We start from the raw sequence: 15,857 nt of genomic DNA, 5'->3' as shown, positions 1-15,857 counted from the left end.
CTTTACTACCCTGGCAGCCTGGGTGCTTCTGCAACAACTTAAATGTTCTTTCAAAATACTATGATTTATATGAGGCATGCAAATCAGAATCAAAGAGTAAATGAAGAGTAATGTTACATTAATCAGTTACTGACAATCACTTGTACCATTACGTATCATATTACTTGGCATTGATTAAATATTCTGATTAAATGGGTCTTTCATTATTATTTTACTTATGCTATGCGACCATTTCTGAAAAAGTGGTCCCGTAACACAACCCAGTGACCAAGTTTGTTGATAGAGACTGCATACCGGGATGGTCCATAGGTACAGGTAATTTTCCAAAAAGTAAAATGTTGCTGGGGTCTTACCCCTTAATATTCTCCATTCAACAACAGAAAACGGCACAAAATATGTACTCGGTAAGAAATGCCTAGAAGTTTGAAAATAGTCTAGCCCTACATATAACTGTTCAAAAGTTGTATATTCCTTCCATCCCCACAATTTCTTTTTTTTACTCAAAGAGAAATTTGTAGGGACACACAATGCACTTGTTAAAATCATTATTGTAAATCAAAGTTCCCAAAAAATATTTTACAGAATTTCCTGAAAAGTGTTAAAATTTTAAGAATTTTTTTTCTTCTAATAATGCACACAAATTCAGTAAAATGACTATCTTATGTTGAATCAAAACATGATGTAAGGGAATATAATTTGGACATAATTTTGTCATAAGAAAGGATATCGTAGCCATTGAGTATTTTTATACTCACCAGCAATGATCTGCAAAATAAGTTGTTTCTCAGTTTCTTTGCTTGTGAGAATGATCCATGATAGGTTTGATGTGTCGTGCTACACACAAATAACATTTTCTGGACATTTTTCAATTTTTGTATTGTAACCAGGATTGTCCATGTGTGTCATAGGGACTTTGTCGAGGAATTTACTGTCGATATGTTATCTGAAGAAATTTTTTCATACTAAGAGTTACAAAAATTAGGACTCGTGTTTGTAAGGGAATGAAAATATCTTTCATGCACAATTTATCACACTGATTTTTCTTCTTCCTCTTCTTCATCTCTGTCTGCTTGCATAAAAACTTTCATCATGTTTGCCTTAACTACTATTCAAACAAAATCATAAAATAAGAGTAGAGTCAGTTTCAGGAATTAAGTAGAGATGGCTGAAAAAATTTTTGCAGCAGTGTTACTGATTTCAAATCAAGATTCAAGATGACCAGTTAATAGGGAATTATTTCAAGGGGGCTTGAATTGCTTATAGTGACAGAAGTCAGATTTGTACATACTTTCAAGCAAGAAAAATGCATATTCCTCTTAAAACCAAACATGATCGTGGATGTGAAAACTGCCTTTGTCATCTATCTTATACGAGTACAGCTCCTGGCATGCAAAACAATCTCCTGTTCTTTGGAATGCCCCAAGTTAACTCTAAAAATTCTTGGCAATCACCTCACCTCTCTTTCTTTCTAGTAAAATGATGTCCAAGAAATTCATGAATGGTAGAGTGCACCTCATAGCTACCACTCATATAAACATTCTTGTTGAGTTTGATCAAAGCTTTTTTTAACTTTTTAGGAAAAACTTGGTGTCTGGGCTAGAAGTTGAATTATCAATATTTCGAAACAGCTTCTAAAAACTAATCCAAAAATTTAATTCTACCCAGTCATGGTTAAAAAGCTTTCCCGGATTTGTACGGTCACCATTTTGTCAAATTGTGTTGCTTACTGTGTTTTGCATGGAACAGTGTCCAACACTGAACTTGCTCTTCTTCTCTTCATATTGCCTTTATGTCTCACCATAACCTTCTGGCACATTTTTTTCGCTAAGATTATCTATGAGGAAGCTTGTGATTGTAAAAACTTAGGCACCATAAACTATTTTATTATTTTCATAGTGATTAGATTTCAGCTTTCACTGATAGTTTAAGTTACTTTTGAAACTTATTTGTGTGTGTGCAAATTTAATTTTACAATTTTCGAGTTTGTGTATACTTTATCTATATGATTAATATGAATAGTTTGAAAGGAGTACCACACATTTTAATAGACAACTGAAATGCAGGTTTCATTACTGCTGTTTGAATGAGATCAAGCTTAGTCAAGATCATGAAAAAATTAGACAGACACACTGATATTTCTGTATTTTTATTTTTCAGTATCAGCTGGGGACAGATCCTCACACAAATCTTTATTTACCCATTAAGAACTACTTGGAACTAGCGTCATCATCAAACTGTGGTAAAGTGAAACACATATTCACAAAATCTCTGCAGAGATATTTTCAGAAAATTGATTTAAGATAACAGACGATGATTATCTAGATGAAACATTTAAAACTAATTTTATGTTTTTAATCTAGAATTGTTACCTCTTTTCTGAACAGATGTTTGATTCTGTCAGTTGATGAAGTTCCTTTAGTTGCAATATTGTATTAATGTCTTTAATGTGTTTTCATGTATACTTTAAATTTTTATGTGATTGTAAATGTGCAAAAATTATGACAGAAAATTAACCATTGGTGACAGAGGACTGTCGATAGTCATAACTTGTCTGACAACCATTGACCAATGATGGTGCTAGATTTTGTTGGCATGAAAATGTGAGTGTTGAAGGTGGGGGAGGGCTGTAAATGAATTCTGTTTCAAAACAAGGACACCAGATGAAAAACTAGCATCAATAATGTATAGTTGTAAGACAACTAACACCAAAAAATTACATACTAATACACATGCTATACAGTGTTTTGCTAGAGAGAGTTCTGAGGTGCTATACTGAACCCTGTAGACTGTACTTTCAGCTCTCAAAACATGACTTCTCCTCCATTTTCAAATCACACATTTAGTTCCCAGCGATGCTACTGATAATGATTCGTCAGACAAGTTGCATGTTATTGCAATAATGAGAATCTCAACTTGTTACTTTTTTGCATTTGCCATGACTTGAGTAGAAGGTAACCCTGTAGGAGGTGCACATTTTCTCTGCTACTCCTCCTTGTGAAGTTGATTACAATTTACAGCAGTATTTAGCAGTTTTCTAAAGATTTCTAGCTGGTTATATGGTGTGTGATAGGACTTAATGATGTGCCTAATCCAAAATTTCTTAGTTCCTATAAGGTTAACAAGGAAAAAAATGTGTTCAGAACTAATTGTGTTGTACAATTGGAATATTTCTCCAGCATTTTGTGAAGACTAGTTAAATCTACTGTGCTTCTAAGAAGACACCAGATGATAAATTTTGTAACTTGCTGCAAAATATTGTTGTAAAAAGATTAGAGTTTGTATGACTTAAAACAAACATGTGAGCAATGAATTGAACAAACTGAATAGTGTGTTGGATTACTTTAAATTTTAAATTTATGAGCTGTATTTTGTGGCTACAAATTCAGTTATTCTGTTGTAAAAGTGACAAGATAAAGTTGAAATTTGCCATTGGCATTCATCATAATTTAATGCACAGTATCTATTTCATTAATATTGCAGTCATGGTTGTTGCCCGGGGGGGGGGGGGGGGTCGGCAATTTTCTGCAGTTGCCTTTGTTTGTTAGGAAAGTATTTTTGCAAGAGTTGATTGATTATGTTAAAGGTACTGCAGTAACAGATGTTAGTTATAATATGCAGATATAGCATTACTCTTTGCTCTTGTGTTTTCAGTTTCCCTTCTGGATATATGTCAAGTCTTTATTTTTATTGGTTAATTCATGTTCATTGTATGATATGGTGCACAAGAGTGAGTCAGGTCACCCAAATTTAAGTTGTCAACACTCTCCTTAAGTCATTTAAGGCCAGTGCCAAGATGAGTTCTGTTTCCATCCTTTGTAACCACAGCTTGTGATTGATCCCTAATGATCATTCATCAGTGGAGCATTCTACCATAACAAGTTTTTTAACTTTGCTTCTCAAAAATTTCAGTTTCAATTAGAAACTGAGCATTTTAAAAGTACCAAACTGTGTAATTGAATAAGACAAGAAGCTACACTACATTAAAAAAATCAGTGTATTGAATTATAATATGTTGTTTTGTGACTATAATAACTGATAGCCGTGAAGATGGAAAGTTATTGGAAATTCTACACTGTCTAGAAATAATCACTGTATTGGAACTATTATGAAAGAATTGTCAAGCCCAAAAACAGTCCCAATATATTATCTAATCGAAAATGTTTCCTCCACCTGCTCCCCACTCTAACTCACTTTCATGTGTCCTAACCAATGATAGCACTTTTTTTAAAGGCATGTCATGACTTTGCCATGTGATGCATGAAATTAGCGTTTTCCGTCTTAAATTTGCTCCACTTCCATCCTCATATTGTCTATTCAGACAGTGATTATGTTTGGACATGCCTTACAGAAAAAGTAAAATAATACCATTTATGGGCTATCAGCAATACCTTAAAAGAACAATATGTATAATAGAGTTAGGTTTCTACATTTTCAGTCAATAAATTCCTATAATAGTAACAGACTGCTTCAATACTGAGGTACAGTATTTGGAAACTAAGATATTCAATGGACGAAATTATACATATTGTATTGCCCCATCAAACATACAATGAGATGAATAAACCATGCAATTTCTCAATTATTATTAAGTTATCACTCGATGTAGCAAATGTCACAGTGCCATATTATTGTCATTAATATCATCAATATTACTTTTTTCTCAACATGTTGTAGTTATGTCCACTTTCCTGTATATTAATTTCTGTGATAAAATGAACTTTTGTGTAAACATACTACAGAAAAATATTTTGGCCTTTCTGAAATGGCAATATAGATTTAAGAGAGATTTATGTCATTGAAAATAGGGTAATATGCTGAATGATGTGGCTTGGATGGTCGTAGATCTTGCTCAGAGAAATAGTCCCCGGACATCAGTTGAATTATTTTGATTTGAAAATAAGGCACAGATCACCTGACATAAGTAGTAATAGGAAACATTTCCAGTACCTCAGCTAAATCTCTCTCATCCACCCCCTCCTTCTCTCTCTCTCTCCCCCTCCCCTCTCTCCCCCTCCCCTCTCTCCCCCTCCCCTCTCTCCCCCTCCCCTCTCTCCCCCTCCCCTCTCTCCCCCTCCCCTCTCTCCCCCTCCCCTCTCTCCCCCTCCCCTCTCTCCCCCTCCCCTCTCTCCCCCTCCCCTCTCTCCCCCTCCCCTCTCTCCCCCTCCCCTCTCTCCCCCTCCCCTCTCTCCCCCTCCCCTCTCTCCCCCTCCCCTCTCTCCCCCTCCCCTCTCTCCCCCCTCCCCTCTCTCCCCCCTCCCCTCTCTCCCCCCTCCCCTCTCTCCCCCCTCCCCTCTCACCGCCCTCCCCTCTCTCCCCCCTCCCCTCTCTCCCCCCTCCCCTCTCTCCCCCCTCCCCTCTCTCCCCCCCTCCCCCCCTCCCCCCCCTCCCTCCTCCCCCTCTCTCCCCCCCTCCCCTCTCTCCCCCCCTCCCCTCTCTCCCCCCCTCCCCTCTCTCCCCCCCTCCCCTCTCTCCCCCCCTCCCCTCTCTCCCCCCCTCCCCTCTCTCCCCCCCTCCCCTCTCTCCCCCCCTCCCCTCTCTCCCCCCTCCCCTCTCTCCCCCCTCCCCTCTCTCCCCCCTCCCCTCTCTCCGCCCTCCCCTCTCACCGCCCTCCCCTCTCTCCCCCCTCCCCTCTCTCCCCCCTCCCCTCTCTCCCCCCTCCCCTCTCTCCCCCCCTCCCCCCTCTCCCCCCCTCCCCTCTCTCCCCCCCTCCCCCCCTCCCCCCTCCCCTCTCTCCCCCCTCCCCTCTCTCCCCCCCTCCCCTCTCTCCCCCCCTCCCCTCTCCTCCCCCTCCCCTCTCCCCCCCCCTCCCCTCTCTCCCCCCTCCCCTCTCTCCCCCCTCCCCTCTCACCGCCCTCCCCTCTCTCCCCCCTCCCCTCTCTCCCCCCTCCCCTCTCTCCCCCCTCCCCTCTCTCCCCCCTCCCCTCTCTCCCCCCTCCCCTCTCTCCCCCCTCCCCTCTCTCCCCCCTCCCCCTCTCTCCCCCCCTCCCCTCTCTCCCCCCCTCCCCCCCTCCCCCCCTCCCCTCTCTCCCCCCCTCCCCTCTCTCCCCCCCTCCCCTCTCTCCCCCCCTCCCCTCTCCCCCCCTCCCCTCTCCTCCCCCTCCCCTCTCCCCCCCCCTCCCCTCTCTCCCCCCTCTCTCCCTCTCTCCCCCCTCTCTCCCTCTCTCCCCCCTCTCCTCTCTCCCCCTCCCCCCCTCTCCCCCCTCTCCCCCTCTCCCCCTGTGTGTTTGGGTGTGAGTGAGTGAGTGAGTGTGTGTGTGTGTGTGTGTGTGTGTGTGTGTGTGTGTGTGTGGGTGTGGGTGTGGGTGTGGGTGTGTGTGTGTGTGTGTGTGTGTGTGTGTGTGTGTGTGTGTGTGTGTGTGTGTGTGTGTGTGTGAGTGTGAGTGAGTGAGTGAGTGAGTGAGTGAGTGAGTGAGTGAGTGAGTGAGTGAGTGAGTGAGTGAGAGAGAGAGAGAGAGAGAGAGAGAGAGTGAGAGAGGGGGGGGGGAGGCCAAAATTTTGTCTTGAACTAACACCAAATGTGGACTCAATCTAACATTCATGATTCATTGCCTTCAAATTAAAAATTGTAGTTGTGTGGGTGGGGTTTCCCACATTTACCAGTTGGCTATGAATGGAGAGGAAATCTGAATGTCATTACAATCATGAAAATTATTCCCATATTTGAGAACAACTGTTGACTTAAGTTGTCAGTCAGAAACCTGTGCATAATTTGTACATAATCACAGAAATAAGGTCTCATTAGCTTCCAGAAATGTGAATTCCTAACCCCAAGGACTGCAGACTTGCGTCAAATGTTTGTGTGTGGCTATCAGTGCCCATTGATGATGGCTGCTGCTGTGTGTTCTCTTTGTTAATTCCATCTCTCCATGTTCATCTGCCAACTCTACCATTATGCAATGTCTGAAGACGGTATTAGTAACCTAACAGGTTCTGTCTGTACATTATGTCTGTGACAGTGTGACATAATGAGCATGTTATGTGAGGTCTCCAGATATTGTTTCACAATTTCTGTTCATTTTGTGTGTTACTTCTTGCAAATCTAATGGTGTGGTGGACCTAAGACTTTGAGGCCTTTTAGATGAGCATTATAATATGAATCTTGAATCTCAAAAATACTCAATAGAAGGCCCTTATAACTGTGCACAGTTAATGTGCCAGTGATTGTAATAATTATTGCTATGAACTAACCCATTGAATTCTAATGACCCCATGTCAATTTGACACACAATCAGATGCTTAACTTGAAGTCTCAGTCGATACACAATTATAACCTGCTACAAAAGCATCATAACACTGAATGGTGAATAACTGAAGAGAAGATTTGTTTCAGAAAAAGTGAGTGTGTGTGTGTGTGTATGTGTGTGTGTGTGTGTGTGTGTGTGTGTGTGTGTGTGTGTGTCTGTGTTTGTTTACAGAGCACCATATTTTTAAGAGAGAATTGTTAAAGAAAATATTTTGAAAAGTTTTAAACTTAGATGCATGTAAAAACCAAAAATTGCAGGTTTTTCCCGTAGATATTAGATTGTATTGATCACCACCATGGACACCATCAAATAGTCATAGTAGTATTAGTAATAGCAATACTAGTAATAGTTTCTTTATCATTAACATAAGCACATATTAGTGCACTGCTCATAAATAATGTACCTGATGGTTAATGGAAACAAAGTATTTGCATAGTGATCAGTATCCAGGCACTGGCTCATTTTTGAAAAAACATACTTAAAAGTATTTATATTCACCTGAAATAATGCGTGAAATTAGCAGAATACTGTAAAACTCAAATAACAAAATATAATTAGCAGATTAATAACAAAGTGCTGTCATATATTTTAGCAATCTTTCTCCTATGGAGAGTTTTCATTTATGGCCTGCTATAATTGCATAACGAACTTCAGTTCAGCTAATCAGTTTAAAAGTGAATCCCTTTCTAAATTGTTCAGGTCTTCAAGCATTTTTCTGGTTGAACATTCTAGTTTTTCATGGATTTTTAAACTGTTTCTGGTAGACACAAAAATGAAAACGGAAAAAGTAAGTTTCCTTAAACTGATCTTGCCCATTCCTGCTCCTATTTTCTTCCTAATGGGCTCTAATGACATATATAAGACATTGAACTGTGATTGTAGTTTGCATTTTGCAATTCATCTGGCAGTTAAAAATAAGAGCAAACAGATATATTTGCTTTTCAGCACTTTAAGATACTATAAAGGATTTGATAGTATAGTGAATACTAAACCAAATGAGAAGACGTTGAGCAACATCAGTTCCCAACTTTTAAGCAGTGAAAAGTAGTGAGTTAGCCTATAGTTGACTTTTTGGAAATGACTGTCAGAACCAAAATTATAGACTGTTATTAAGAGAATTACAAAACATGTGGCTTACCAAGATAACTTCATGGAATCAAAAGCATTTTTAAAATTCTCATTAAAAATTGTGAACATTCAGAATCTGAAGTTCTTGAAGTTTCACCACTGACCACTCGTAGCTGCAGTCATATGTGATAAATTCTCATCTCATCTGAGCTAGTACTATCAGAGTTCAAAATCCATTAACCAGTTCATTCACGAAGGCTTTAGTCTACAATTCTCTTACTTTATGTTGAGCAACTTTATACCTGATCTAACGCCTTGTCAGGCCTTTGTGCACCGTTTATTACACCCACTGACTCGTGTGACTAGCACATAACCTACCCCATGTAAGCTCTGGCTTCATTGACTAATACAGCTTCTCTATTGGAAGGGATGAATTTTCAGTTATATGTAACTTTTTTTTTACCTAACATTCTGAAATATTTAATACATCCTTCACCTTTGCGTACTTTCTCCTTGATATACTTTTTTCCACAACTGTAGCAGAAACTGATAATGAAGAAAGCTGCCTAGATGAAGTTTTAGTAACTGTTATGAGTGGCTTCGACCAAATTGGGCCATCCTCAAATGTAACACTAAAATACAGCACTGTTACTACCAGTGATATCATCTGATGTGTGGTGTAGCAGTAGACCTGTGTTCTGGTGTTACATATGAAGATGACCCATACAACATGATTTCGACTGTATTCTTCACTAGGTAATAAAACGAGATCACTTATTTCTTATATGATAAAATGCTGCCTTTCTACAGCAGACATATTGCTGTTTCCAGCAATTAAATATGCAATGACTACCTTCTGAGGTATTATCTTCAGTTTTTATTTTAAAACACCAACTATGTTTTCAGTATTGTTAGTAATGGTAAATTTGGAAGTGTGTCATTCATAACTATTCTTCAATAAATCTTCTACTGCAGATACCTCTGTTGATCTCATCTGTATCAAATTAAGCCACAGCCCAAAATATAAACTATTTAGTAAAAGAGTAGGTATTGTTCTATTTTCATGTGGACTGTGCAAATTGGAGTCTGCTCTATTATTATAATAGAATTTGTGTGATTTTATATTTACTTGCAATGATTGCTGCCACTGGACAAGGAATGTGTCACAGTGTAGATACAAATTTGAAGTAAAGTGATTTTGCAACAAGTTTGCAATCACTCATATAATCTGTTGGTGAGTTGATGCTTCCAAAATATGAACTAAGACAGAAATAGCAGAACACAACAGTAGCAATGGTGAATTATTTTGGATGTTTTGGCTATGTAGTAGCACTGAGCACAACCTTCAGACAATATTATTCTACTTAAGTCTGTATTCCATTCAATTGTTTCAGCACAGCTGTTTTTAAAATTTTCTGGTGTGTTATTGGGATTTGAAGCCTTTCCTTTAGATAAGCATTTAGTATGGATATTGTGTGTGCCTATTCATAATTACATCAAAAAATTTATGACTGTACAGACAGGTTCTTATTGCAGGTGAAGTGAGGATCTGTTTTTAAATTGAATACTAGTGTATATTTGTATAATTTATTTGGCTTTGATATGGACATTGTAACTGACTTGTTGCTCAACAAACTAAACATGTTATGAATATAAGTTGCTGCAGAAGTTAGTCGTATTGTATATGCCACAAGTGACCATTTAATATTCCAGGAAAGAGCAGTTTGATAAGTTTTTCATTGCTTGATATTGTCTTCATGTTGTTTATCAGTACTAGAAAATGAAACACAACACAGACCAATAATAAAAATGACATAAAATAGAAAGAGAGCCACTATTAGAAATGAATTTAGTCATGGATCAAAAGAGGGATGAAGAGTAAATGTGACAGCAAAAAATTTGTGCAGAGGTGAAATTTCAGCTACTCCCCTTGTCACACATGAGCCACTCATATTAGAGAGTGTGCAGTACTACTTATAACAGTAAAAATGACTTGTAATTGTGTGCATAATTGAAGGAGATTTACTTTCTTTATATGCCACAAAAAGTCGGTCTGCCTGCCCGTCCCCATTTCTCAACACCAACCGCAACCTGTACATCTGCTTCCAAGAATTATAGATGGTGGGAAAGATGTAAGAGTAGCAAGAAATTGATGACCATGGGAGTGGCCAATATAGTGTCTTCATAACTTAGTGGTTCATATGACAGGTTGGCTTTTAATAACAGATTGTAATTACCGCCTCAGATAAATCTTTTTTTTTTTTTTTTTTTTTTTTTTTTTTTTTTTTTTTTTTTTTTTTTTTTTTTTTTTGTATAATAATTTGTTTAATTTGAAAAGAAATTAAAAGTGGTCACTGCCTTTGAATATTTTGAATGCTCAAGAGGCCACAACATGTGACAAGTGGTTATATCATAAGACCTGCAATGGGAAGTTAATGTATGTTCTAAAAACTGAGGGATATGTCTAAATTTTTATAGTAGGGACGTGTCTAGGTGTGGGTCGTTTACTTGCAGAGGCCCTCCCATACACCCACTTCTATTTATTCAGTTATTTCTAGAAAATAACAGTGTATTCCGTTTACTTGATAAGGTTTATAATAATTCCAAGGAAATTTTTTGCCACATATGTTAAATGTAAATTGGAAAACTGTTATGTTTCATCTCATTTCTTTCAATGCTGTACAAGATTTTAACTCTGGCTGTGATTTATCCTGGCCAGTTTTTTTGCTGTTAAGTATATATAAAAGCCCTTTCACATGTATAGGGGAAGATAAGGGATACTGTGCCCTGTTCTGGAATTAACTACATCTATATTGGAAATTATTACACTCATAACTGTCACATTGTTAATCACCATGGCCTCTAAACTGTTTAGACTTTTGTCCATATCCTCACCAAATTCACTACAGCTGCTTGTCGAAAGTGGCTTATAAATATTTCGTATCTATTATCAGAGGACAAGAAAACGTGAGATCTGTAGCACTAGTAATCATCCTAACGAAAGACTATTTTCTCAATGCTCTGGAAAGATGGCATGTACTTCATGCTTGGATAAATTGTGACTCAAAATTTGATTGCCTGTCTTCAGTTCAGTGCAACTCATAACATGGTTCATCTTCTTCCCTCTATCAGTAAGTTACTGGTTTATGTCAGTCATTTAATCTTTTTTCCTAATCTGTTTAGTACTTCAGTAAATGCTATTTCAATGTCTAACCAATTACGCCTTTCAAATTGAAAGCAGTCTGTGCCTGAAGTCAGTGCTATATATTCTGAAAAGTGTAGCAATGAAAGATGTGAATTAGTTGCTTAAATTAATAGCGTTCAGAAAAAAAAATCCTTTCACTGTGCCTTCCTTTTGCTCTTCCAAACACCTGTATAGTCAATATTACGTATCAAATATATGCAGGGATGACTAACACAGTTTTTACTGACTGAGAAACTTCAAGCAACAAATTGAATTTTAGTGAATATCATACAAAACTGTCTCTGTGTATTGATGAAGAGATTGTTGAAGCACAAATCTGTTTGCTATTTGTACATGTTGATGTATCTGTCTGTAACATACTCTGTTTCAAGGAATGTCAAAGGTAATATATTTCAAATAAAAGATAAATTAGCACAATACAAAACAATTTTGTGCATTTTATATGCTTTTTTAATAAAATAATCTTTGTATTTATCTGACTTTGCAGTTATAACTATTAACTTCAGGATCTTTTATGATGTTGAATTGACTGTGTCATGCAGTTTGAAAAATTATGTATCAGAACTTTAATACAAGTTTTCAGCTTCGTCTCGTAATGTTTGTGAAATGTCAGCCCAATCAGGCATAATGATACTTTCATTTATCCTAGTCATTAATCATTTTTGTTGTTAAGAATAATGTATTATTGGACAATATTGTGATAGTTAGATTAAGTTGTGTGTGTGTGTGTGTGTGTGTGTGTGTGTGTGTGTGTGTGTGTGTGTGTGTGTGTGTGTGTGTGCAATCTTTTTTTGTGATTGGCGGCAGAAACTCATGCTTGTTAATGACTGCATCTTGTAAAGTGTCGATGATTCTTTGCACCTGATGGTTCTTCATGTGCTGTTACAGGTCTTGCATTTTCATTACTGAATGTTAAGTGTATCATCAGTGATTTGATGGATATTATTTAGTGAGTCACTGTAATTTTATGAATGTTAAGTCTTTTATGCTTGTCTTATTAAAATAAATTTAGGGAGTATGCCTTCCTCATTAGCATGTCTGTCCTTCCTGGTTTGTTTTGCTTTAAATGCACTGCATAGATTTGTGTGAGAATTTGCATCTAATATCTTTCATTACATTTGTTTATATGAAATTTGTATGAATTCTTGCATGAAATTTAAACAATTTTTGGACTTCTAAAAGTGAAATAATATATTATTACACTTTTGTTGATACATTTTTGTATTTTTTCCTAAGATCTTTGCATCCCATAAGTCATAATCCTTGCAGATGTTAGTTTTTCAGTATGAGTTCAACATTATTGGCTGCTAAGCATGGTAGGTTTCAACTAACGTGCATAGTTACTAATTATTTAAAAATTTCAAAAACTCTTATCTTAGTGTTATGCAGGCCCTGAATTTTAGTTAAATAAAAGAAAGAGAAATTATTTCTCGAAGTAGCTAGTCACTTAACACTCTAATTTACACGTAGTTAGTAGAGTGTTCCTAAAGGTGGTGTGGGATGGCAGGGGACGTGTATAAAAGGAAAAAAGTCGAGCGTTAGTGAAAAGTCACACTGATACGACATGTACTCCCCGTGTGTGAAAATGCCCTCTGTCAGTGGGAATTAACATAACCAATATATGTTTTGAGTAGAATTGGAGATGAGTCAGGTGCAAGGAATAATAACACTGAATATACTAGAAATTGTGATAACAGACTGGAAAACTAAATTGAAAGCATAAAATGAGAATGAAATATATGACAACTACAAAACTCGTGAAACGGGGAATTGGTTCAAATCTTTGTTTCAGAAAGGATGTTATCATAGAAATTGTCTGTTGTAGTAAAGCAAGATATTTTTTAGAGTGGAACACTTTTAATATCAAGTTTTTTAACTGAATAAAAGTCATTTCCCTTCTACATTACACATTACTCCTCCATGTATTTTGTAGCATCATCATTGGCGTTAAATATATTGACAAGGAACCTCTTTTTTTACAACTTTTCAATCAGGTATGCAAATATCAAAAAGAGCTCAAGATTTCCTGGTTTTGTTGTGTACTTGTTTAATATCATACTCTCATTTTCTACAGAGATGCTGCCTTGTGGCAGTGGTGTGTACACTTCATAAGCTTTCATTGTGTGTGCAGTGAGGTTTAACGCAAGTGCAGTGTTAAAATGATGTACCTGAAATGTATAAATTGACTTAAATCACAACTTGATCAAACTTGCGTAATTCGTTGGTAGCTTTTTATTTTAATTGCCTATTACATACTTCCTGTAAGCTTTATTGTTGACTTGCATACAATATACTGATGGGAAAGTCCATAGTGATTATGGCCAGTTGATTATTGTATCCAACCATAACTTGTAGTTTTCAGTTGGAACAGCTAGTACCTGGCATACTATTCTGATGCTGAGGTGGCTCCTAGAGCACCTAATCTGACCGGACAGCAGATTATGATATCACATACCACAAAGCGGAATTTGAATGTTTTTGCTGTTAATTTGCCCACTCCTATCTTAGAAATGGCTGTGTGACACATTTCAGAGGCTGAAAGGTCTTTTGAATCTGAATTTGATTATAATTGTTACTATTATTATTGTTGTCGTCATGATGTGGTGATGCTTCATGTGAGCAACAGCTTTGTGCTATCCTTTGATTAGATACCACTTCAGCCACTTGTGTGGTGAATATCTTAGTCTCACTCTTAGTTCTGATGAATTCATGTGAAATATAGTGTTGTGTTTGTGTTGTTGTTTATGATAAGGGGAAGGGAGAGGAAACCAGAAACCAGTACATAGTCTGCTACTCTTGAATAGGGGAGGCAATCTGTAAACCTCCATTTAAAGGCTAGGTCATCACCAACAGTGTTGTTTGCCCTGACTACATGAAACACAATGTAGAAGTTTGCAATGTAACCTACCATTAAGACAAAATATACTACCACTTATACTCCCTTTGCTGGCCAAGTGCTGATGATTAAAATCTATTGAAATAGCACGATTCAAACTGGCTGTCAGTACGTAAAATGCCAGTTCGTGAGTAGCCTCACATATTGAACTGGGTTAGGGGCTGGATTAAAATAAAGAATAGTTCAGTATGATGATGATGATGATGAAAGATTTTACATCATGTAAGTGGAGTAGAGGCTGTGACAGTAGCTACTGAATCTTCAGGGTGTTATTAGCTGCAACTCGTCGCAGATATTGGAATTGTTGAAGCTTTTTACAGGAATTTGGATTTTATACTTGGTTCCTGCTGATGACTGAGTAACTAGTCAATTATTGATTCTTTTTTTCACCATTTGGTGCATCATACCCATGACCAATCAGAAATATGGAATCGATCAGTTAAGACAATCGTTCCACAATATACTTTTGATCATTGTCAGTGTGTGTGGGGATTGCTCTGATAGATTAGATACAGTGAAAGAAAATGTCACATCTTTGTAAATTAGATACAGTTAACAAAAAGCAGGATTTGAACCCAGCTATTTCCCTTTAGCAATACTCTTCCAGTAATTGGTTTAGAGTTCACGTTGTTGAAGGTGAAAGTAATCAAAGTAGTATTTGGAAGGTGCTATTGTGACAAAATGTACCATCCTCATGCATGCAATCACCTTGTACTTGATGAGAGTGTGTCAGATAATTAGAAGCTACTTAGTTGGAGATGTATAACAAAAAAATCAAGACAAATGAAACTGACTGACTTGTCTGCTCATATAATGCATTCTGTCAGCCATTTGTATGGGAAAAAGGCACCCCTAGAAGAGAGAAAATAAGGCACTGTCCCTAATACGTGACTACCATACGGTGAGAGAACTCGCCAGTTGGAGTTCTCATAGCATACCGGTCTCAGGGCACTACATTTTAATGAACTAATTGTTATATACTGGAAAGAAACATCCAGTGACTAGCAAGGACTTCTCCAGTGTTTCAGATGATAGTGAAATGACTGTGTTGAAAATTTTCAAGTTTTGCATAAAATCAGGATACCTTCCTGAGCTAACAGGAAGGACATATGTCAGTTGGTGTGGCTGATTCTAGCAGTTTTACTTAGCGATCAGCCCGTCCAGTCTTCTTCAACTGGCAAGTTGGAATGTCATTTTGGCAACCTTACACCTATCACTTTTCATTGGCCAGTTTCTTGTGGACAGATTGATCTGGGAACTTGGCACATAGGTAATGAAATGATATGGAATCAACATTATTTGAATAGAGTGAACTTTAGCTTCACAGAGTTCATTGCTCTTAATTCTCAGTCTCCCTTCAGCTGAAGATCTTATTGATTTCTCATACTTGGACATATCTTCACATGTAAACACTGATGCATTGCTTTCAGAATGCACGCAACCA

General features: G+C 37.7%; 1 protein-coding gene across 3 annotated transcripts in view; it reads left to right on the top strand.

The window, feature by feature from the left end:
• LOC124721297 (glucoside xylosyltransferase 1) overlaps nt 1-15,857 on the top strand; it is a 150,554-nt gene that overhangs the window by 117,432 nt on the left and 17,265 nt on the right. For 2 of the 3 annotated variants that reach the window (XM_047246206.1, XM_047246204.1), the window contains exon 7: nt 2,158-2,239. In XM_047246206.1, coding sequence (XP_047102162.1) covers nt 2,158-2,239 — 82 coding nt within the window. Of the gene's footprint in view, nt 1-2,157; nt 2,240-12,405; nt 12,682-15,857 lie in introns of those variants that run through there. The other variant, XM_047246205.1, reaches the window with a different exon arrangement.

The sequence above is a fragment of the Schistocerca piceifrons genome, chromosome X (assembly GCF_021461385.2).
Source record: "Schistocerca piceifrons isolate TAMUIC-IGC-003096 chromosome X, iqSchPice1.1, whole genome shotgun sequence".
NCBI lineage: Eukaryota > Metazoa > Arthropoda > Insecta > Orthoptera > Acrididae > Schistocerca > Schistocerca piceifrons.
This window is presented reverse-complemented; position numbering and strand designations above follow the sequence as displayed.